At 37.9% G+C, this 22667-nt stretch overlaps 2 protein-coding genes across 3 annotated transcripts; both read right to left on the bottom strand.

The window, feature by feature from the left end:
* Positions 1-1265: 1265 nt before the first annotated feature.
* On the bottom strand, positions 1266-8127 carry LOC113029290 (ADP-ribosyl cyclase/cyclic ADP-ribose hydrolase 1-like). Of its 2 annotated transcripts, none has more exons than XM_026180088.2 (8): positions 7639-8127; positions 6820-6946; positions 6594-6732; positions 5345-5427; positions 3955-4031; positions 1900-1986; positions 1712-1795; positions 1266-1610 (listed from the first exon to the last, which is right to left on the bottom strand). In XM_026180088.2, the coding sequence occupies exons 1-8, from the start codon at positions 7815-7817 to the stop codon at positions 1553-1555; spliced, it is 834 nt and encodes a 277-aa protein (XP_026035873.2). In that variant the 5' UTR covers positions 7818-8127; the 3' UTR covers positions 1266-1552. The 2 variants fall into 2 exon arrangements, with proteins under 2 accessions (XP_026035873.2, XP_080162215.1); XM_080306089.1 differs by having other exon boundaries at positions 1900-1988; positions 3960-4031.
* Positions 8128-14446: 6319 nt separating this feature from the next.
* On the bottom strand, positions 14447-21326 carry LOC113029252 (ADP-ribosyl cyclase/cyclic ADP-ribose hydrolase 1-like). Its single transcript, XM_026180028.2, has 10 exons — positions 21032-21326; positions 20566-20678; positions 20328-20451; positions 18785-18911; positions 18527-18662; positions 16379-16461; positions 16174-16247; positions 16004-16096; positions 15517-15603; positions 14447-15308 (listed from the first exon to the last, which is right to left on the bottom strand). Exons 2-10 carry the CDS (start codon positions 20663-20665, stop codon positions 15209-15211), a joined length of 924 nt encoding a protein of 307 aa, XP_026035813.1. The 5' UTR covers positions 20666-20678; positions 21032-21326; the 3' UTR covers positions 14447-15208.
* Positions 21327-22667: the final 1341 nt, after the last annotated feature.

Here is a 22667-nt window from a genome sequence, read left to right as displayed (position 1 = left end):
TGTGTGTACAGCATTCATTTTGGTGTGTCTAGATGCTGGGTGCCTGGGTGAGTATTTGTATATGTGTAGATGAGGGTGGGGATGATGCTTGTGTCTTGTGTATGCCCGTGTGTCTATGTTCATGTTTCAGGTCAGGCCTTAGACTCCACCTCTCTTAGAACATCTCAGGCTCTTTGAGGTGGGCCTATTTCCTCCCACCACACACCCTGCCAGTGGCTGGTGTCCCCACCAGTGGATTGATGATTCAGTGTCCATGGCTGGCTGCTCAGGTGTGTACTGGGTCACTCCTGGTGCCTTCCTGGTGGGGCCAATTATTGTTGGCCTTCAGACAAAAATTCTGATTTATACATTGCCAAATGTCAAAAAAAAAAAAAAACAAGTTACAAACTGTTCATTGTCTGTACAGGTCAATAAACTATTTTTTTTGATTATTTTCTAATTATTTATTTGAATTTGTTTGGATTTACTTAATGAATTTCACTTTCATGTTGGAAGTCTCGTCTTGTTTCAGGAGGATTCTAAAGAAGAATCACCAAGCTACAGGCTCACTGGCAAAACCCCATGTTTCTACCTGTGAGGTAAATACTTTAAAGATAAGGAATTCGTCCTCAGTGCAGTTTTATTGTATTTTTACCCAGTATAGCACTACTATGGTCCAGTATACAAATAAGATGCTGTGTCCAAATTAAATGCTGCAAACACTTCTGGTCCATGTTGACATTGACTGCATCATTATTTAGTCATTGTTTGTCAAACCTGTCAGTGTGCTCGTCCACTCCATCAACACTGTTATTATGAAGCTGTCCATGGATTTAGTTTAGATCTTTACAACTTGAAATAAAAGGTCAACTGCTTTCACTTTCACCCTTAGCACTAATTATAATATATCGACCCTTATATGAATATAGTATATAAGACAAGAGTTTGTACAATTTTAATGACCTTTAAAGTCAATACCTGGTATGACCACCTTCATTCTTCAACACAGCCTGAACTCTCTTTGGGAAGCTTTCTTGTTATTTCTTTAAATAGTCTCAAGGAAGAGTTTTCAAGGCTTCTTCAAGGACATTCAAAGCTCATCTTTAGATGTTGGCTGCGTTTTGTTCTGTTCTCTGACAAGATGATTCCCACACTGCTGTTGAGGTTTGGGCTCTGGGGAGACCAATCCATGACTGATGGTCTTCCACTGTGTGTTTTTTATATCTAGGTATGTTTTTAGAAATGTACATGTTTAAAACAACTCGAAAACATTAATTGAAACAAAGAACATTTAATCAGCATTTTATTGAACAAATAGTGCATATTCTGCCAACGAGAAAATGTCATATGGTACTCAATTTGTTTAGTTAAAAAAAACAAAGAAGTTTAACTTCAGATCCCATAAAATTAAAATGTACATTGTCATAGTGGAATGTATTAGAAACATACATGTTTTGAAAAATACATTTTACATGTACAAAAATTCTCAAATTTTATTTAAAAAGTTAAAAGGAAACCAGAGAAATGTTTCTGTGGCTGAATGCTAGTATGTTGTGACTGACATCAGACATCTTCACCAGCAGGCTCCACACGCTATCTCTGGTTTGGCACCACATTCCTGAATCCGAGATCTGTTTGAATACATTACAAGATAATCACAAGAGGTCAGTTGTGTTTTGTGAGGACAGATACAAACAGGTCGTCAGCTCCTCTGTAACACACGTGTACTTACTCAGACACGTCTTTGCAGCTGTATGTTATCCCTGTATCTAGCGCTTGCGTCAAATTCTTCAAGGATGAATGATTACAGTTTGATCTGAAGAAGTTAGGAACAGAACAGAAGCAGTGAATGTAGGATCAATTTTAAAATATTGGAGGCACATGGTGGTGACAGATTTGTGTATAAAGAGAAAATCTTACATGTTGTTCTTCTGTATGACCATAACAACATTCAGCTTCTTGACCCTAGAGGCATTAAACCTCGGCACCTCAACGCTTGCAAAAATACTGAAAAGAAAAAAAAGAACAGCAGCTTAGAGTACAAAATTCAACTAGATACTGCTGTCACCACAACACTGATTTTTTTTTCATCTATGTGGCACTTGAGCCTACGACACACTCTTAAAGAATTTCTGTAGTACTAAAAGGATCAGTAGTCATTTCTCAATGCAGAATGCCTTATGTTGCAGGGATTGTAGACCGTGGCATTACTGGAGGTATTGTGACCCTCTACAATGAACTTGAGCCATGAGACTGCTTTTGAAATGGCTGCTCTTAAGATGAGGAACAGGCGATAAAACAGCAATTAGACAGAATCAGTCTCCTATCAGTTTGTGATTAAATGAGGCCAATTTGGCAATTACAAGCAATCTGTTTGTGTCTGTCTGTCAGCACACGCAGCATTTTATGTTAGATAACAAATCTATATTAACTACTTATATTCAAGAGTGCAGCCAGAATTTCATAGATTTGAAAAAGAAACTAAATATTGATATAATTCCTGCAGGACAGCAATTTAACTACAAAGTGACAAAGGTGCCCATCAACTTTGCCTTTTTATACAATCTAGAACAAAACCCTTGCAGCGAGTCAAGTCGAGTCCTCTACAGCAGAAAGACAGACTGACTGCAGTGTGTTGAATCTCTCTGCATTAATAAGTTAGCTGGTACTTATTCATAGGCCTTACAATATATAGTGCCTTGAGGCAACTGTTGTTGTGATTTGGCACTGTATGAATAAAATTGAATTGAACTGAACTATTTGAATTTGGTTGCTGATTGCTAAGAAAATTCAATGCAGTCAACTCTTCAACTGCAACTTCAAGTGTGCTGATTTCTTTCCGAGTTGCAAGAACGCTGCAGTCCTAGTTTCACTCTATTGTGACTTAGGGCTGCTCGATTATGGCAAAAATGATAATCACAATTTTTTTCACTGAAATTGAGATCTCGATTATTTGATGATATTTATTTAACAATAACAATGTATTGAATAATGGCTTTAAAGATTGTCAAAAATAATATAAAATAGTGTGCAAATACTGATAACATTGCAAATGTTTGCAATATAAAAAATAAATGAAAAATGTAAACATTAATGTTTAGTGAACTTCAAAATACTGCATAATATTTATGCAAATAACCAAATATCAAGGCAAGCTGTGTAGCCACACAATTGCATCAGACTGACAGTGAGGTAAGTCAACTAAAGTTGCCGCTCTTTCATTGTTTGATTGTATGTCACTTTGTGAGCGGTCTTCAGATGATTGAATAAATTTGCAGTGTTGCTCTGTGGTGCAGCTACGACACCGTAGCAAAGTTTACACACTATGTCTACTTGATCCACGTCTGACTCCGCGAACCCATAATGTTTCCACACCACTGAAGTCGTTTTAGCTTTCTTCAACCAACGGCATTCTTTCTTCAGAAGCCATTATCCTCTCCTCTCCAAATAACTTTTGCTTAGCTTTCCGAGCTTCCCTCGGGTCCTCTTAATTGTTGTGACGCGTGTTCGAAACGCAGAGAGGTGCGCTGGATTTGTCACACGGAGCAGCGCGAGAGTAAAGCACGAGGGAGGTGCTAATAATCGGCACAGTCATTTTTAATGATCGTTGAAAGCTCAGATCGTAATTTAGATTAAAATTCGATTAATTCAGCAGCCCTAGTGTAACAGAAATATAAATGAAAATGAAGCAGCCTGCATCAAAATGGCCCAGAGTGGAGACAAACATTTAGGCCTGATTTGGTTTGTAGAGCAAGAACATATTTTTCACAACAACCTTTGACCTTGTGCAACAAAGACAATAATAACTGTTTTTAATAGCAGTTCTTTTAATCTGCAAAGATAACTTAACTTAGCTTAAACTCAGCACATATATCACTGTTAAATTTTTGGTGGCTGTATATTACCACTGAAAGAAAAACATTACTTTACTCAGTAAAAGTCATAAAACTGTGAGAGAAGCAGAAGCAGTCCTACCTTGTTGTAGGATTGAATGGTGTGTTGATGGATCCGTTTAACATTGCTGTGACATCACCACAGGCAACATCTGCAAACTATACAGACACACAAAGGGGATTTTGAAGAAACACTCAGTCATCTTGTAAATAAAACTAAAAAGTAACACAATATTTTGTCCCAAATTTAGACTTAGGTATTTGTGTCTTCCTGTAAAGTGAGGTTTATCACTATTGATGTGATAATGGAACATTGGACATATCTAAAGTCCCTTACTCAGAGAAATGACTGCACTTCTTACTCCACAGATCGATATTATGTGAACATCATTATATTCATAACAGGAAGTATGAGGCAGCAACATATCACTGAGGTTTTACCATTATGATGCAATGTTGTATTTAAAATTATTTTACAGTCCAAATGTTGCAATAATTTCACAGATGTCATTTTTTAACGCGACTGTGGTCGTTTTTCCAGTTTTTCCATTTCTTCTAGTTCACCTTTAAGTTCACCCAGGCTTTACTGGTCTGTACATTTTGTTAACAAACAACAAAATGAACAGCAAAAGATCAAAACAAGTTATACTGCTTTTTAAAGATTTGCTAAGATTATCACACACCCAAAAAACGGTATGTTTAGGAGCCAAACGTAACAAATTCCAAGCATAACATGACAAGCCCTCGCTAGCCTTGGGAGAGGTCACTGTTTAGTTGCGGTGTAATCCAGGAAAAAACAGCATTTCATTCATAAAAATTCATTGCTAATGAATTTTTTTCACTCAACTTTATCTTTTCCTTATTTTATGGTATTTATGTGCCCTTTGAATTAATGCGAAAGCTACTTTATTTAAAGCTATGTGGTACTTTCATTTGCATAATGCATCCCCATTATTAAAGCATCTACTTGAGCAATTCTGGATCAATTTCATTATGTTTTTTTTTTACACTAAACTGAAATTCCTACTACAATTACACACAGTACAAATCTTGATTCTGTTTTTCTGGGACTGCTGCACAAGTCACTGAACTGGAAAAAAATATAAATCAAAGAATATTTGTGTGTTTGTTTGCTTTTTTTTTTGGACTGTTTGGAAAAGTTAGATGTTGCACAACAGAATCAGACGTTGCAAAACAGAGTAAAACCCAAACTCAACCACAGCAGGGCTCCTATGAATGTGTGGGCTGCTGCTCACTCAGGAGAGCGCTCCATGGAGACCAACACAAAGCCTCATTGACAGACAACGAGACAGCGTGAACATTTCTTTTCTCCATCACCATCACTTATACTCAGGAGGGATTTGCTGCACTCTGCAGTGCACTTGTGTGTTATGTTAACCAATGCACGACCTCAGGACTATGCCATTTAAAATAGAGAAAGAAAATGTAGTAAATTCATGTTGAAAACTTACAGCAGCAGAGGCACAAATCCAAAATGAGCGAACAGGGTTGTTTTCACACTCTGACCATCCGGGACACCCACTAGTGAAGGTATCTATGACAACAACATGCATATTTGCTTGGGTTAATCCTCAAAATAAAACACAACAAAGGAAAGAAATCTCACAACATTACATAACGACACAGGACAGAAAAGAAAAAGCAAAAGCTAGGGCACATTTATGTTAGCTGTCCACCCTCAGCTGCTTAGACAGAGTGTTGACTCAAAATCTTCTCTGAGTAGCTCCAATGTAAATCACTTCTATAGTATGTTTGAATCAATTACTAAAGAATCAAACCTGAACATGCTGGTTTATTCAAAGCAATTTTTGCGTAATCGATTATTTCCAAAACTAGGAACAAAGTGAAACCTTTCACACCTCATAGGGAACACACCCCTGATGAGTAAGCTTATGGAGACATGTTTTAACAGAAACATAATTTCTATCTCGAAGATAAACTTATTTAAAAAAAAAAGATAAATTATGCTTGTCTACATAGGATGTGTTTGCCGAATTTGCACTGAAACCAAAAGTTAAAAAAAATCTTTATTTGGGTGTAACAACCTTGACTTTATTATTACTATTAACTGATTCATTTATTATTATATACATCATTGTGAGGTGGCCGAGCATCTTACAACAGTTTCTGTGCCATTTCTGGTGAGCTGAGCTTAAACTATTAGCAAAAGTTTATTTGGGGGAAAAGTGCTATTAATCAACCTTAATATCTTTGTTCTACTGTGGTTTTAATGAGTCTTTTTAAAAAGAGGAAGCTAGAAAGATGCTCTGCTGACAGAAAGTCTTGTAGAATTCTATGTTTCTGTTTTCTGTAGCCTGATACTGTTTAACGTTACAAGGTTTCTTGATCATTCTCAAGCGATAGCGTTTGTCCTTCTCAGAACAAGTGAGGGCATGAACACCACAGTTAAAGGTTTATCTGATCTGTGTGTGAGTGTAGTCTGCATGTGGCAAGTTTACGAAATTCTCCTTAAATGTCAGGGCTCAAAAACCTTGACATGACTTGACTTGCTGTTGGTATGTAAATTTAACAACAGGCCACACAAATAACAAATCATGTCTGGCAGGACAAATTACATATATTTTTAGATTCTAGCATGACTTATATGAACTTCTGCTGGTGCTCTTTCGCTGGTGTGTAGTTTGTTGCACTGTTCAAATAATAAACTGTGATTTTTATCTACTGCTTTGAGAGTGTTACCCTTGCTGCCTTCTTTTCCACACCAGGTCAGACCATCCAGGACAGATCCCAACAGAGTGTCCTCCAAAGTGACAAAACAATCCTTTCTCTTGTCAGTGAAACCATGGACCACATCCTTTGTTTTGCTCCAGAACATCGTCTAACCCACAAACACTGCATTGTTAGACAGCTCATGAATGATTATGGCAGATGGGATGATTGAGATGGTGTAATCATCGATTATTACTTTGTTGCACTGAGGTTTGAAGGGGGCTGCAGCAATCAGGGGATTATAAGCTTCCACTAGAACTTTACATGGATCCTTGTCCACATAGGCCTGCTGAAAGACACCCCACAGCTTTTTACAGTCATATCTGAAAAACAAATAATGTTTGCTGATGTTTAGGTGTATTTTGATTTAAAGAAAGGCTAAGTATGTTAAATAGTGCAACGTATTTGATATAAAACAAAAAAAAAACTAACGAAAAAAACTGGTGTCAACAAAACCAGATGATTAAAGATATTACTGAAAGAAGTTTATGGCAGGGTAACTGCCATGTGGTTAGACCGTGGACGCTGAATGTGCACCTGCTGATATCATATTGTGTAACAAGCAAAATTCAAATATCAAAAAAGGAAACAGGCAAAAACACCTGACGGATAAACTGCAGTTCACGTCTCATTTACTCAAGACACATTATCATTATGTCTAGGTACTGTATGTATTGTATGTGCAGTGGTATACATTACTATTAGATATTAACATCGTGCAAACCAGCTGACTGGATACAAAACAGCAGCAGCTCAATCATGGACTATAACCGATCAATACCAGACCTCAGACCTAACGCCTGTTTTTAAGCAGAGCAGCCTTACCACTTCGCATGTTCAAACGCAGTCACTCCTGCATTTGCCAAGATTGCTCAAACATGGAAACATGCAAGTGCACATGTACACATTCAGTGATTAATCATTATTAATTTGATCATGTGTCTTTTATCATATGTGCGTGCGTCTGAAAATCCCAAAAAAGTAAATAAGAAAATGTTGAAATACCACCACTTACTGATTGAACTTCTCACACCTAGACAAAAATGTAGATTCAAATTCACTTTTGTTCTGACGGAGAGTCAGTCCCAACACCACAGCGATGATTACAATAACAATAAGGACAACGATGACAATTAATATTACGCAGCGTTTCCTCCGCCGTTTCCCTAGTCGACGAGACTGCTCGTGCTCCATTATAAATGCGTAAAAAGTGGTAAAAATGTAGACTTCTGTCTAACAAGTGTGCCCAACAAAATGTTGTTTACTGTCACTATCGCGCGAGCTCGGACGTCTATTTATGGAGACGCGGAATGACCGCGCACACAAACTATTCAGGCTCTCTCCAATCAGAAGTCCTGTACAACCTTAAAGGAGGTAAATGCGCAAAGGGTTGAAACGCAGCAAGTGCTCATGTATTTAAAAGTCTGCTGGACTTATGGTACAACATCAACCCAAGCATATATAAACTTTTATTTCATATAGTCTGCTCAACAAAATGTTGTTTACTGTCACTATCGTGCGAGCGCGGACGTCTATTTATGGAGACGCAGGATGACAGCGCGCTCTCTCTCTCTCTCTCTCTCCGTATATATACATATATATCAGATAAAAGTTTAAAACATTATCTTTCATTTGATGAAACAACAGAAAATATTTTCAGAAATATACGAAATTTTATTTCAACTACATTTTCAACCTGTTATGACAAATGAATCAACATACATACCCTCAGGACATTTTTTCTCTTTTATGTATTCCGCGGTTGTGCTGGGTTGGACTCCTTTTGGCGTACTTTTAAGATGCTGGAAAGATTCCTCTGCGATTTTAGTTTCTATCAACAAGACAGCATCACACAGATGCTGCAGATTTGTTGGCCGCAAAGCTATGATTTCAGTTTTTCAACTGTCGTTCTCTGGATATTTTCTGTTTTTCAGAACATTCTGTGTAATCTCTAGAAGTGTTTGTGTGGGAAAATCCCAGTGGATCAGGAACATCACTGAGGTGCAGGTGAGGCATTCCTTTTCTTTCTGCTTCTGGCCACCTGTGTCTCAATGTTATTCCACAACTTAGATGCTTTCATTGGGGGTGGGCATACTGAATGGCATCCAGAGTTAGGTCTCTTCATTCAGCCACATACGAGCAGGCGAAGTGAGGCACGGGGTCTTTTCACACTCCTGTTCTCTCTTCATTGTCTGGGACTGGATTCCGGGAGGAGGAGCTGGCCATCCAGTCGGGGTCTGGGCTGGTGGGCTAGTCTGCTGCTGTGGGGACCATATCCTTGGTCTGGGGAAGATTGCCAATGTTGGGGTATTGATGGTGACGATTTGTCACCTAGCGTAAAATGTTACGCTTTGGGAGTGAGAACGTGTTGATCTGAGTGAATAGAGGGTGTATGGGAGTGTGAGTGTGCGTCCAGCGTTCATTTTGGTGTGTCTAGATGCTGGGCGACTGGGTGAGTAATTGTATATGTGTAGATGAGGGTGGGAATCATGCTTGTGTCTTGTGTATGCCCGTGTGTCTATGTTCATGTTTCAGGTCAGGCCTTAGACTTTAAAAAATTTATTATTTTCTAATTATTTACTTGAATTTGTTTGGCTGTAGTGTTTATCACACGCACATCCTTGTGACTGTTAGTTTGATGTTTGGTAGGCTTCGTCAGTTATATTTTAGATAGCAAGGAGCAGACGGGTGAGGTTATTAAACTCCACTGAGACAGCTGGTGACGCAAAACTGAAGGCTAGACCGTCTAATTTCACAGCCGCTCACTTCTGGCCTACCCGGCCTTCAGAGGACCCGGCCTTCAGAGGACCCGGCCTACGTAGACCACGAAGGCTGGGTCCTCAGGAGGAGACAACAAACATTTAGGCCTGATTTGGTTTGTAGAGCAAGAACATATTTTTTACAACAACCACTGAACTTTCTGCAACAAATACAATGATAACTGTTTATTAATAGCCTTTCTTTTAATGTGCAATGACAGCTTAACTTAGCTTAAACTCAGCACATATATCACTGTTAAATTATTTGGTGGCTCTAATTACCACTAAATGAAAAGAGATTCTTTTACTTTTCTCAGTAAAAGTCATAAAACTGCGAGAGAAGCAGAAGCAGTCCTACCTTTCAGGATTGAATGGTGAGTCGATGGATCCACTTAGCATTGCCGTGACATCACCACAGGCAACATCTGCAAACTATGCACACTCAAAGGGGATTTTAAAGAAACTAAAAAAGCTAAAAACAAAAATTAACATAATATTTTATCCTGAATTTACAGTTAGGTATTTGTGTCTTCCTGTAAAGTGAGGTTTATCAATCATGAAGAAGTCACTATAAATGTGATAATGGAACATTGGACATATCTAAAGTCCCTTATTCAGAGAAATGACTGCACTTCATATTCCAAAGATCAATATTATGTGAACATCATTATATTCTTAACAGGAAGTATGAGGCTGCCACATATCACTGAGGTTTTACCATTATGATGCAATGTTGTATTTAAAATTATTTTACTGTCCAAATGTTGCAATAATTTCACAGATGTCATTTTTAATGCGACTGTGGCTATTTTTCCAGTCATTTCTTATATTCACCTTTAAGTTCGCCCAAGCTTTACAGGTCTGTACGCTCTTTAACAAACAACAAAGGAGCAAAACAAGTTATACTGCTTTGGAAAGATTTGCTAACATTATCACACACTGTTGAAAGATTTAGGAGGTAAACGTAACAAATTCCAAGCATAACAATTACTTGCTAGTCTCGGGAGATGTCACTGTTTGGTGGCGGAGTAATCCAGGAAAAAACAGCATTTCATTTATAAAAACCTTTAATCAATTTGTTGACTCAACTTTATCTTTTCCTTACTTTATGGTATTTATGTGCTCTTTGAAGTAATGCAAAAGCTACTTTATTTAAAGCTGTGTGTTACTTGCATTTGCACAATGCATCCACATAATTACAGCATCTAAGTGACCATTTTGGTATTTTTCCTTTTTTCCTCCTTTTGTGCTTTATAAGGACCTTCAAAATGTTTTTTTTTGTTTGTTTGTTTTTTAATTAAACTCAAATTTCTACTACAATTACACACAGTACAAATCAATTTTTCTGGGACTGCTGCACAATTCACTGAACTCGAAAAAATTATGAATCAAAGAATATTTGTGTTTTTGTTTGCTTTTTTTTTTTCAACAGTTGGGAAAAGTTGGTTGTTGCACAACAGAGTAAAACCCAGCCAAACTCAACCAAAGCAGGGCTCCTTTGAATGTGTGGGCTGCTGCTCACTAAGGAGAGCGCTCCATGGAGACCGACACGAAGATTCATTGACAGACAACGAGGCAGCGTGAAGATTGCTTTTCTCCATCGCCATCACTTATACTCTGGAGGGATTTGCTGCACTCTGCGGCCCACTTGTGTATTATTTTAACCAATGCATGACCTCAAGACAATCCTGTTTAACAGAGAGAAAGAAAAGTTAGTAAATTCATGTTGAAAACTTACAGCAGCAGAGGCACAAATCCAAAATGAGCGAACAGGGTTGTTTTCACACTCTGACCATCCAGGACACCCAGTAGTGAAGGTATCTATGACAACAGCAAATTCTTAAGGACACATTGGCCACCCCACAGACATGTGCCAAGTTTGCTTTGTGAATCCCCTTGTTGGTGCAAAAATACTATTATATTTCAGCCAAACTGTGTTATGTTTGGAATTTATAGACTTAATATAAAAATATAAAGAAATGGGAAGAAATTATGTGTTGTTCAGAAAGTCTGCTATGGGTACTTTGCTGATCAGCTCATCCCCTTACTTAAGGTGGCTTTTTTATGCTTGAAGCATCACTGTTAGTAAGTGGTTCCAAAGTATGTCCAAAGAAAAACTCTGACAGGCCTTCAGAAAGTCTGCAAAATAATTGCTGAAGAAATAAAGAGAAATTCTCCCTTCTTGGAACCAAAATGAATAAATGAGGGGAGTCTCAAGACTTCTGCACAGTACGGCATACATTTTTAAATTATTCCTGCTGGACAGAAAACACCTCAAGACTTTAAAATGACTAGAAAACAACAAAGACATGGTGCACTTGGTGCAGGATCAGGATGTGATTGCACAACAGTCAGTGTTACACTTTGGAGTCTAAATAAAGTTTACAACCTTCTATGTTAAGATTTTATTTTTAAAATACTGCATATTCTGCCAACCAGGAGATAGCAGCAGTATTAGAATTGTTGATTAGACAAATATATTTCACATGTACAAAAATACTCAGTGGTACTGTGTTGTGTCTGATATAATCAGACATGTTCACCAGCAGGCTCCACACGTTATCTCTGGTTGGGACCCGCATTGCTCAACCCCTCAGACACTTTGCATATGTATGTTATGTTTGGATCTGACTCATTCTGTAAATTCTTTAAGGATGCATTTGTACAGTCTGATCTGAAGATGTTAGAAACAGAAATGGAACAGAAGCAGTGAATGTAGGATCAGTTTAAAAACATTCATGTGCCGATTGGCTTCACTGATTTAAATCAAACAAATAAAGGACAACATTGTGATGACAGATTTGTGCAAAAAGACGAAATCTTACTTGGCGTTCTTCTTCAAGACCATAACAACATTCAGGCTACTGACCCCAGGGGCTTTAAGCCTCGTCACCTCAATGCTTGCAAAAATACTGAAGAGAAAAAAAAAACAAATAAAAAATTCAAAACACAAACTGATGTATCGTGACTGTTTACAATAATCTTGCAGTCTCACTGCTTTTAAAATGATTGCTTTAAAGATGAGGACCGGGTCTGTGACCGCTTCCTGCTAGTTGCCATCTTCAAAGCAGCAAAGCAGCAAAAAATTTACATTAACTACTTACATACAGAGTCCAGTCAGCCTTGCTTTTATATAGGAATCCAGAACAAAACCCTTAGGCAAACAGGTGAGTCGAGTCCTCTATTGGAAAGAGACAGACTTACTGCAGCTTGGTGAGAATCCGTCTGTGTTCATAAGTTAGGTGGTACTTATTTGTAAACCTTTGCCAATCTGTCTGAGTCTGCGACTGTTTAGAGTCAGGTCAGCCATCAGCAGGTGACCTTTGCAACTGCCTTTCAATCAAAATTGGTCCCCCAGAGGTTGTGGGCTATGCATTCTCAACCGTCAATCCATGTAATTATTTCCTAGACGCTGTCTTCTTTTTACTCTAGTGTGACTGAGATATAAAAGAAAATTACCACATTACCACAGGAAGCATCTGCATACTATAAACACACAAAGAGGGTTCTGAAGAAACACTCAGTCATCTCGTAGTAAACAACTAAAAACAAAATTATTTGTGAAAATCTCAAATTCATCCAGGCTTTACGGGTCTGTACGCTCTTTAAGAAACAACAAAATCATTCCAAGAACAATTCTAGAGTTTTGGTAAGATTATTACACACACAAATATTTAGGAGTAAAATTCCAGTATAAACCCTCTCTAATCTCAGGAGTATTTACTGTTTAGTAGTAGTGGTATAATCCAACAAAAATAGCATTTCATTCATAAAAACATTTTAATGATTTTTTTTACTCAGCTTTATCTCTTCCTTAATTTATGGTATTTCTGTGCTCTCTGAATTAATGCCAAAGTCTAAAGCTACTTTATTTGACCGCACATGTGATTCGCGTTAACTTGCTAAAGGAGATTTGACGTGTTAATGCGGTTATGGCGTTAACGTCATTTTAACGAGATTAACGCTGACAGCACAATTAGGCTACATCTTGCTTGTGCTGGGTTTTACACTGTTTGCATTCAGAACTGCCCTCGTTCTTCATGACATACTTTCAACAAGATGCTGGAAACATTCCCCTGAGATCGTGATGACAGCATCTCACAGTTGTTGCAACTTCCATGATATGAATTTTCTGTTTCACCACATGCCACAGGTGCCCTTGTAGACTGAGCTCAGGGGACTGTGGAGACCATTTGTGTGCAGTGAACTCACTGTCATGTTCAAGGAGCCAGTTTAAGATTATTTGAGCTGCCCATCCCTTTACATATGGAGTTTAGGCGATGCTCGGTACTAAGTTGCACAGCGTTAGTACAAAGTTGTCAAAAAATATCCCTCACAGCAACACCACCAACAGCCTGAACTGTTGACACAAGACAAGATGGATTCCCGAGAACTGCTGCTATCTTGATATTTTCTGTTTTTCCGATCACTCTGTGTAATCTCTAGAGGTGTTTGTGTGCTAAACTTCCAGTGGATCAGGAGTTCCCTAAATACTCAGACTACCACTACTACTAGTCTGTCACCATGCCTAAATGCTTAGAATTACTACCATGTGATCTGCCTTGCTATATAGATTTAAACAGCAGCTGGGGTTGGTATTCATTCCTCCTTATTGAACAATTAAATTAAAGCGTAGCTGCAGCACTAAATGCATGAACCTCTTATGGGCATTCAGTGTGAAACTAATTCAAAATGCACAAAAAGGAGGTTAATAAGGACGTTCATAGCAGCAGTTAAATGTCAATCATCTGCTGTAAGATGGTTATGGGCTCTAGTTTAGATGTCACAGAATAAGTGATACTTATAAACATGTTGAGAAATGCCAATGACCTTTGAGTACAAAGAAGGAAATTCAAAGGAAATGTTTAAGAATGCAGAAAACCTCTTTGTCATCCCTGTTGTGGGCGTATTGGCAGACATGAATTGCCTACTGAAATTCTACCTTGGAGCACACATAAAGTGATGATAAATGCAATTATATGTTAAACTGTGGATGTATACTCATATGAACGACAAGTATAGCCTTGGCAGCTTCCTGTGACACAACAAAACAAATCACAAAACTCATGTTAATGGGTGTTTAATGAACACTGAGCACACTACACAGGCAAAATGCTAATAATGAAACCACAATTAAACAGTGCAATAACTTCATAGATTTTTATATTTTCTTTGTGATCCCTTAAAGATAGATGCACAGAATGGTGTTTCTGAGATTACAATGCTGAGGCACCCTGAGTCAAAAAAGAGGTTATTGGACCCAGTTAAATCAAATATGCTTTTTTTTCTATGCTGTGAATATCTGGCCACATACAGGTCATCATCATGTGTCTTGTTTTAAGACAGAGCTCTAGTTTTCAGTTAAATTAACACAACCCTGACAGTAAAACAGGAAATCTTGTCTTCAGAAAGCACACTAACCCTGCTAATTAAATGGCATCAGTACAGTTCAGAGGACAGAGGACTGGAGCACAGTCAGCAATGCTGTGATTAATTTGCAGCTTTTAATTCAACAAATGTACAAACATTTCTCACAGCAGTACTGACAGATGAGTCTGTTTGCAGCATTAAAGGCTGTAAAATTATCAGTTCCTCCTCTCCATGATGAGAAGCACCTGTTTCAGCTGCATTTTGCTTGCAGATTTGTGGGGATCAGTGAAGTGTAGTGGGTACGCAAAAGACACACATGCACACTGCATTTTATTCAAGTTAGATTTTTGAGAAGCCTGTATTATCTAAGAATGACAGTGTTTACAGTATTCATTGTTCCTTGTTTTGCACTCTGGATTTACTTTGAAAGATATAGATTTTACAGCAGTCTGTGATTTAATTAGACGTAAGGCCGTTTCTGTTTAACAAAGTGTTTGCACAGGTCTGGCAGGATGAGTGTTGCGGGTTTCGGATGCATTGCAAGACCATCAAGGTCCTGTGAAGAAAAAAGACCTGTTACTGATTGATGGTTTCATAAAAGTGTTTCCTGTTAAGGCATGGGTCTCTGTGTAAAAAAGGAGCAGTAAAACATACTTGATGACTAACAACTGTCACATGATGTGATGCTTTGATCTAAGACCACTATTCCAGATTCATAATTAACTTTGATGTCATGAAACTTCCAAACACTGAACATTACGTACTGGTCATTGTCTGTACAGGTCCAGTGAAAGCCTCTGGATCGGAGGATTTGGATCAGGTCTACAATGGATCCTTGACTACATGACTCTCTGTCAAAGAAAAAAACAACAACACAAACCTCTCAGGCCCACTGCAACTTTCTGATAGGTTGCTATTCACAAGCTTTAAAGGATAACAATGTCCCTAAGCAGTAAATCATATCAGTAATTTGCCAAACATAAAGACAACCTTTGGGCTGTCACGCCCTGAAAAATAGTTATTCTCTCATTTAAGTTCAACTGTGTTGCTGTTATACAACTGCATGATAATATATTCGGATCACTGAACTATAGTGAGGTCATAAATGATGGGTAACTGAGGGTTTCAAGCTTTATAACATGTCATTCTATCATCATAGCAGTTAAGGTGCTAATTAATGGAATTTGGACAATGTGAACTCATCAGTAGTTACTTTTTTAAAACACAAGAATATCCTTTTATTATCCTCACATATGGGGTCCGTCTAGACTGGTCACCACCTTAATGTTGACATAATTCACCCTTTGTGGATCCAGACTGTCCAGTTCAACACTTCCAAACATGCTGCATGAGAAAAAAGATTGATTTAATATGTAGTTCAGAACCTGCACCAACCTACTGAATTATTCATTATTTCTTACCTTTTCCTATTGAAGGCATTAACAATAGATCCATTCAGTAAGATAGTAATGTTGCCACACGCCATCTCTGCAAACTAGCAAATGGATGAGGAAAATCACAGAAGAGCAATAAAGCACTACCGGTTTTGGAAAGGTAGATGATAAATAACACAGCTGTTTGCAGAACAGAGATGGAGCCATTCCAGAGTTTGGATATTAAACTCACATTTTGTGAAGCTTGCCTCCACAGGGAATAGACCGGATGACTTCGACAGGCCGACCACTCCGGACAAGAGCTGAAATCAAAACCTGTGTCAAATTCACAAGTGTCATTACTTGAGATATGAGATATTCAAGAAAGACATGTGCTGTGTTGACATGCAAGAAGACTAGTTATATAAGAAAAGTCTTAAAAGTTCTGCAAAACGTTTGGGAACACAGCTGCAGCTGTCTGAGTTATAATGCTTTTGCTGAATCCCGTTGCTACCAAACAATCTTTCTTAATTTGTTATCATTCAATCCACGTAGCGATGTTTAAAGCAAGAGTTTGATACCACTCTTATGCTTGTGTGGAAATTATGAATCTACACCCAGCAGTTTGCTAGCTTTGTTTATCTAAAAGTGTAAAGTGAAATAGCTAAACAGGAATATGGGTGCCAGACACATTTCATAAAGGGGCTATGAAAGCAGGGAATACAAATTCACCGTCTGGAGAGGCTGAGACTGGGAATCAAACCTTGAAGCTACCAACTTCAACACCTCACTGGCTGCTTTATTACATACACCTGTTCAGCTCATTAATGCAAATCTAATCAGCCAATCACATGCTGCCCATCGTGCTGCAAGCAGCCACCATCTCAAACTGGCTTCTTGAACTCAACAATGAGTTCACTGTACTCAAATGGCCTCCACAGTCACCAGATTTCAGTCCAATAGCGCATCTTTGTGTTGTGGTGAAGAGGGAGATTTGCATCATGACTGTGCAGCTGACAAATGTGCAGTAACTTTGTGATGCTATCATCATAGCACGGACTTTGAACAAGCGGTTATTCATCCGCTTTTGAAAAAAAAATTTGCCTTTTATCTCCAGAACCAGCTTAGAGTGGCTGTAACTAAACATGTTTTAGATACATGTTAATTAACATCACATGCACTTTACTCATACAGCTCTAAGAAATAGCTTTTCCTAGAGTTTGAAATAAAATTTAATTACATAACGACGCATTTGAAAATTCTGTTTTTGTACTGTTGGATCTTTTGCTACCGTTGACACAGCTGATCATGGTCTCCTGATTGAGAGACTAAAAACTTGGGTGGGAATCTGCTTTTCAGTTTGTGTCATCTTCTGTCACTTTATCTTGCGGTGTGCCCAAAGGTTAGGTCCTCAGGCCCATCTTATTTGCCTTGTCTATGCTTTCACTTGGACACATCGTCAATACCTTTGAAGCCATCTCATACTACGTTTTTTATACAGATGATATCCAGTTGCAAATGTCATTCAAACCCCAGAATATAGCTGCCCTTTATGACTGCATTAATGTTAGAAAGACGTGGATGGCAGCCAAGTATCTGTCCTTCTTATCTGTGCCCATGCAATTTCACTTTCAGTTCTTCTAACTGCCAGAAATGTTGCTTTTGATCGGGTAGTCAGCTTTGATAAGCATCTTGACCGTCACTGCCCATCTTAAACACAGTGCTCTAAAAAAGATTTTGCCAGGAAGGGTCCCGATTCGCATATTTGTCATACTTACGTTTCAGATAATAAATGAATAAGGGGGCACTTTTCACAACACTGCATGAATTGCGAGAATTGCAATCAAGCATTTGTGATAAAGGAATTTTGGTCCACTCTTCTTTGCAGAATTGTTTAAATTCAGCACATTGGAGGATTTTCCAGTATATGCTTGTATTTTTTGTTTTGCTTGTTGGTTTTTGCTGGTGTGTTTGACTAATGCTGTTGTGTAACTCAAATGTGATTGAACTTCAAGGTGCCAACTGATGGCCAGAAATCCTCCTTTAGGATTGTCTGATGGAGAGGATGGAGCCTCGCTCCATCACACCACCACCACAAAGCTTGACCATTGGTATGATGATCTTTTTATGAATTGTTGTTCAATAATATATAGTGAGAGAAAATTCTAATATTAATATGTATGTAAAATTCAAGTATTTACTTGATTTTTTTTTTAAATTTACTTGGACCAATTTAATGCAGCGGCACCAAACCTTGGGGAGGTCAAAGCCTTTTATGTCTCTGATCATTTTTCTCGTGAAAATAATTAAATTACACAATCGGAAATGATTTCTCTCTTGTTGAAACAAAACAAAATAAAAAATACAATACAACACAAAAAAACAAAACACAAACATCTACCAGAATCCTCTTCTTGGCCACACCAGATGAGATCGTTGAACATGTAGCCAACCAGCGTGTCTTCCAGTGTCCAGAAGTGACGAAAAACTGCAGCATAGCTGTGCATCAGTGTCCTGGTTTTGCTCCAGAAGAGGAACTAAGAAAAAAAGGTAAATACAAAGCAGGTTAACAAAAAGACTAGACTTTAAAGTAGCATAATTATATTAATATAAATAAAAAAATGTATATATAAGGCACAAAAATGCCAACACAGCTCACATTATCACAGGGCCAGATTTGTGGCATTGCGTTAAACATGTGAAAATAATCCTCGACGGTCACATTGCAAGAAGAATGACTGATAACGGCCTCCTCAAACTGCCTCCAGATCTCCTCACAGTCATACCTACACATAAAAAACAGAATATGACTTTAAGCTTTTTTTTGAGATGTGTGGCTTTTAAAGGGACAGTTCGCTGAAAGTCAAAGTCTTTTTTATTATTGGCCTGTCGTGCTATTTTTTTCAGTATACATGAATTCGGCATGAACTGCACAGCTTTAGAGATATTGGCTGTATATCTGTCACAGATCTTTGTTCAGTCTTCCTCCCCTCACCCCCAACCGGTCGTGGCAGATGGCCACCCCTCTGTGAGCCTGGTTGAGCCAGAGGTTTCCTCCTGTTAAAAGGGAGTTTTTCCTTCCCACAGTTGCCAACGTAGGCTCGTTGTTGGGGTTTTCTCTGTTTTCTCTGTTATTGTAGGGTCTTTACCTTACAATATAAGTCATGTCGAATTGTTGTAGTGATTTGGCAATATATAAATAAAGTTGAACTGAACTGAACTGAAATGTAGGAAGTCTCTTGAATACAGTGGAACTAAATGGCACTTTCCTTGTAAACTTGGGTGCATTAATATGGCAAACAACTGTATGATTAAGCAATAATGAAAATAACAGCCTTTGATGGATCTATGTCATGATTTGGGGGAAAAAGGAGTCTTATTTGGATTCACCTGTACATTTTAAATCATTTGTTGACATTCAACTCCTGCATACCTTTGAAATAACTAAATGCAAAGTTTTATTACTTATGTGGGATTCTTTTTGAAATGAACAAAAGAAGGAAGGAAGGAGAGCCAGCAGTTACTGTGGCTGTTCCTTTATTCACAAGGGTTCATCAGGAAGCTCTGCCTTGTTGATTCGGTGAAATTTTTACACAGATGTTCTTCCTGACACAACCACAGATAGATTAGTTTTTCCTCCTGGGATTAAACGAGGATGTTTTGCTTGTTAGTTAACTGTGTAAACGGTTACACTATGAAATTACACAATGAACAAAATGCAAACAAAAATTCAGTAACAGTGCTTTACACTGCTAAAGTGTAATCCATGTGCCTCAGCCTTTTAAATCTGCCATGAATAGAGTCGATAGCGATTGGTTTTTGTATACTTTAAGTAAGCAGTGAAACATATTAGAAATTCCCATGAAATTTCTTTGCAAAGCACGTATATGGCCTTTGTCTCAGCTTCTTTCATCCTTTCTAGAAAAGTCAAACCGATAAAAAGAAAGGAACTCACTAAACATCATTTATTGAACGCCACATCAAAACTTCCCTTCATTTGTACTTGAGCGCTAGCCTCATAATGTGCTGTTGATGACAGCCCAAACTCTTTTGCTCTGGCCTTTAGGAGCAAATCAGAACTTTCAAGCTCTGAGGCTTGACTCAAATCACAGATAAGTTGTGAATTTATGACAAATCTGCAAACGGATTCCCAATCAAGACTGGAAATGTTATGACATGACAACAGATGAGTCCACATTTACCTTAAGCTGGGGTTAACTAGTGTGGTGTAAGTGTAACACCTCCCAACCACAATGTGTTTAATGTTGGGGGTTGTCCCGAGCTGTGCTCTGAGTTGACTCGGACAGAAGTGAAGCGTAATAAAACCTTTGAAATGGAGAAAGAGATAAAAGAAAAGAGGGTGTAATCTATCAAATTTCGGAGCAGCACATTTAAAGGAAGACAGAAAAAAATGTAGGAATATCAGAAAGAATTGCTTACAAATTATGATGCTGGTTATTGCAAAGGACACAGATGTTTTTGTGACAGTGACAACTTGCTGTGCTTCAGTGCTCTTCAGTAGAGATTCGTGTTTATACATTTTTATTTTCCACCTATAGAAGAGTCAAAATAAATAAATAAATAACTTATATCACCTTTGATGCAAATCAACCTCACATAAATAGTTCTATGGTAAATTATATTGTGTCATGCACAAAACAGCTTCCTCAAATCTTAGACAACAGTTATATCAGTGGATCAAACTGAGCAGCACACTGACAAAAGTAAGTCAAGCACTGACTCACCATAGATTAAATTTCTAAGAAACAAGATAGCTCATGTTAAGGCAACTCTAAATCTATATATTTAAATATCACACACAGTAAGATCATCACCTACAGGCTGTAGCGACAATCTTAAAACCTTGTGTGAATAAAAATGAAAAAGTGTAGAAATGCTCACTTACTTCTTTCATTGCATAAATTCAAACTGCAACAAATGGCTCCATGGCTGTGATGCTGTTGGTTGGCTCCGGTCGGATTTTTGCCAACTGGAGTCAGAATGTATCCTCTTTCCACAACATGCTCAAAAGCCTGGTCTTAATGGGTCGGCAGCACATCCCATCTACAATTGAGAACCCTTTTTTAAAAAAAAAAATAGAGATGTGCATGTGTTTTTTTTCCTTCCAGGCTCCTCTTGTGAAGAGTAGATCCACATGACTCTTATTATAGTGGCGTTAGGAATCTTGATAAACACAGAGTGCAGTGTTCTCTGTGGCATGGCTCCCCTGAGCTAGAGGGAAAAATATGTTGCTGTTTATGTCATTGGACATATGTGAACTTAGTTGTAAGGGTTTAAATAAGCTTTTATCAAAATAAGCCTGACGTAAGAAGTGAAAATAACTGTCAAATAGCCAGATGGGTGAAACTTTTCTGGCAAACAGATACAGAATAAGAAGCTTTATTAATTTTCGGAAACTTTGATCTCTCATGAGTGTGCAGTTAGATGTCTATGGGGTGTAACATGATTTTATTGCAACATAAACATCTGACGCGTCTCACTGGATAGTGCAACAGTTATGAAACATGGGAACATTGCAAATAGTGAAAATCTACTGCAATGTAACAGTTTTGCAGTTTACTACTAAAAAAATGAAACGAATAAATCATGCAGAACCTAAGGATAAAATAGTGTTTAAGTTTGTTGCAATGCTGCTACTTTTATGAATGTAACATAACTTTATTGCCTGGTTTTGTTACTGATTCATGATACTTACAGTTTGAGTACTTTACAGTTTTTATTAGGCCTCTTGGTCTGACTGAAGAAGGAATGTAAAGTATGTGGTTAGTTTTCCATTTCTGGCAGTAACACCCACTTTACTCCAGACTGAAATATCTCAACAACTATTCCCCGACTTTACCTTTATGAGTCAGACATCTGCCACTTCACTTGCCAGCTACTTGGATGGACTGACATGAAATATGCTGCAGTGTCCAGGTTTTTTCATTTACTTACTTTGCGGTTTTTTTGCTAACTGGAAAATTCCACCAGCTAAACACGAACATGACTGTCATCATGAGCCCAAACTAGCCCAAGTTACTGTTGTACCCATTTAAGTTTGGAACCATTGTTCCAGTTTTATTTGAGGAACTGATACATTTCACTTCTGTTCCCATACTGTTAGCCAAAGTGACATAGTTAATATTAAAACCATAAATACATGGTGTAAAAGTCTTGAGCCATCACCCATTACTTAATATTTTTCTTCCAGGAACCCAAACTTTAATGTATTTTTTTCTAAAGTGTAGCCATAGTTCTATTTCTGAAGGTTCTTAAGTTCTTCTTTGGACATTAGTTGCTTTTTAATTGTCAGCCCAGTCCTTTTAAAGTTTTTTAAGCCAATTAACACTGAACCATGAGTGATTCAAGCACGAAAAAGGTACCTAACGTGAAAGGTGCCTGCAAACATCCCATTTAAAATTTATCTTTAGGCACTTTGTTATGTGCAGCTTTTTTTTTTAGTTGGATATACAAATAAACGCCATAGTGGAGGCATAAAGTAATATTTTTGCAACAGTATTGTGAGCCCCAAAGAGCTACTA

The sequence above is a fragment of the Astatotilapia calliptera genome, chromosome 9, assembly GCF_964374335.1.
Source record: "Astatotilapia calliptera chromosome 9, fAstCal68.1, whole genome shotgun sequence".
NCBI classification, from domain to species: Eukaryota; Metazoa; Chordata; class Actinopteri; order Cichliformes; family Cichlidae; genus Astatotilapia; species Astatotilapia calliptera.
The sequence above is the reverse complement of the archived record's forward strand: the minus strand, read 5'-3'. Positions and strand labels throughout refer to the sequence as shown.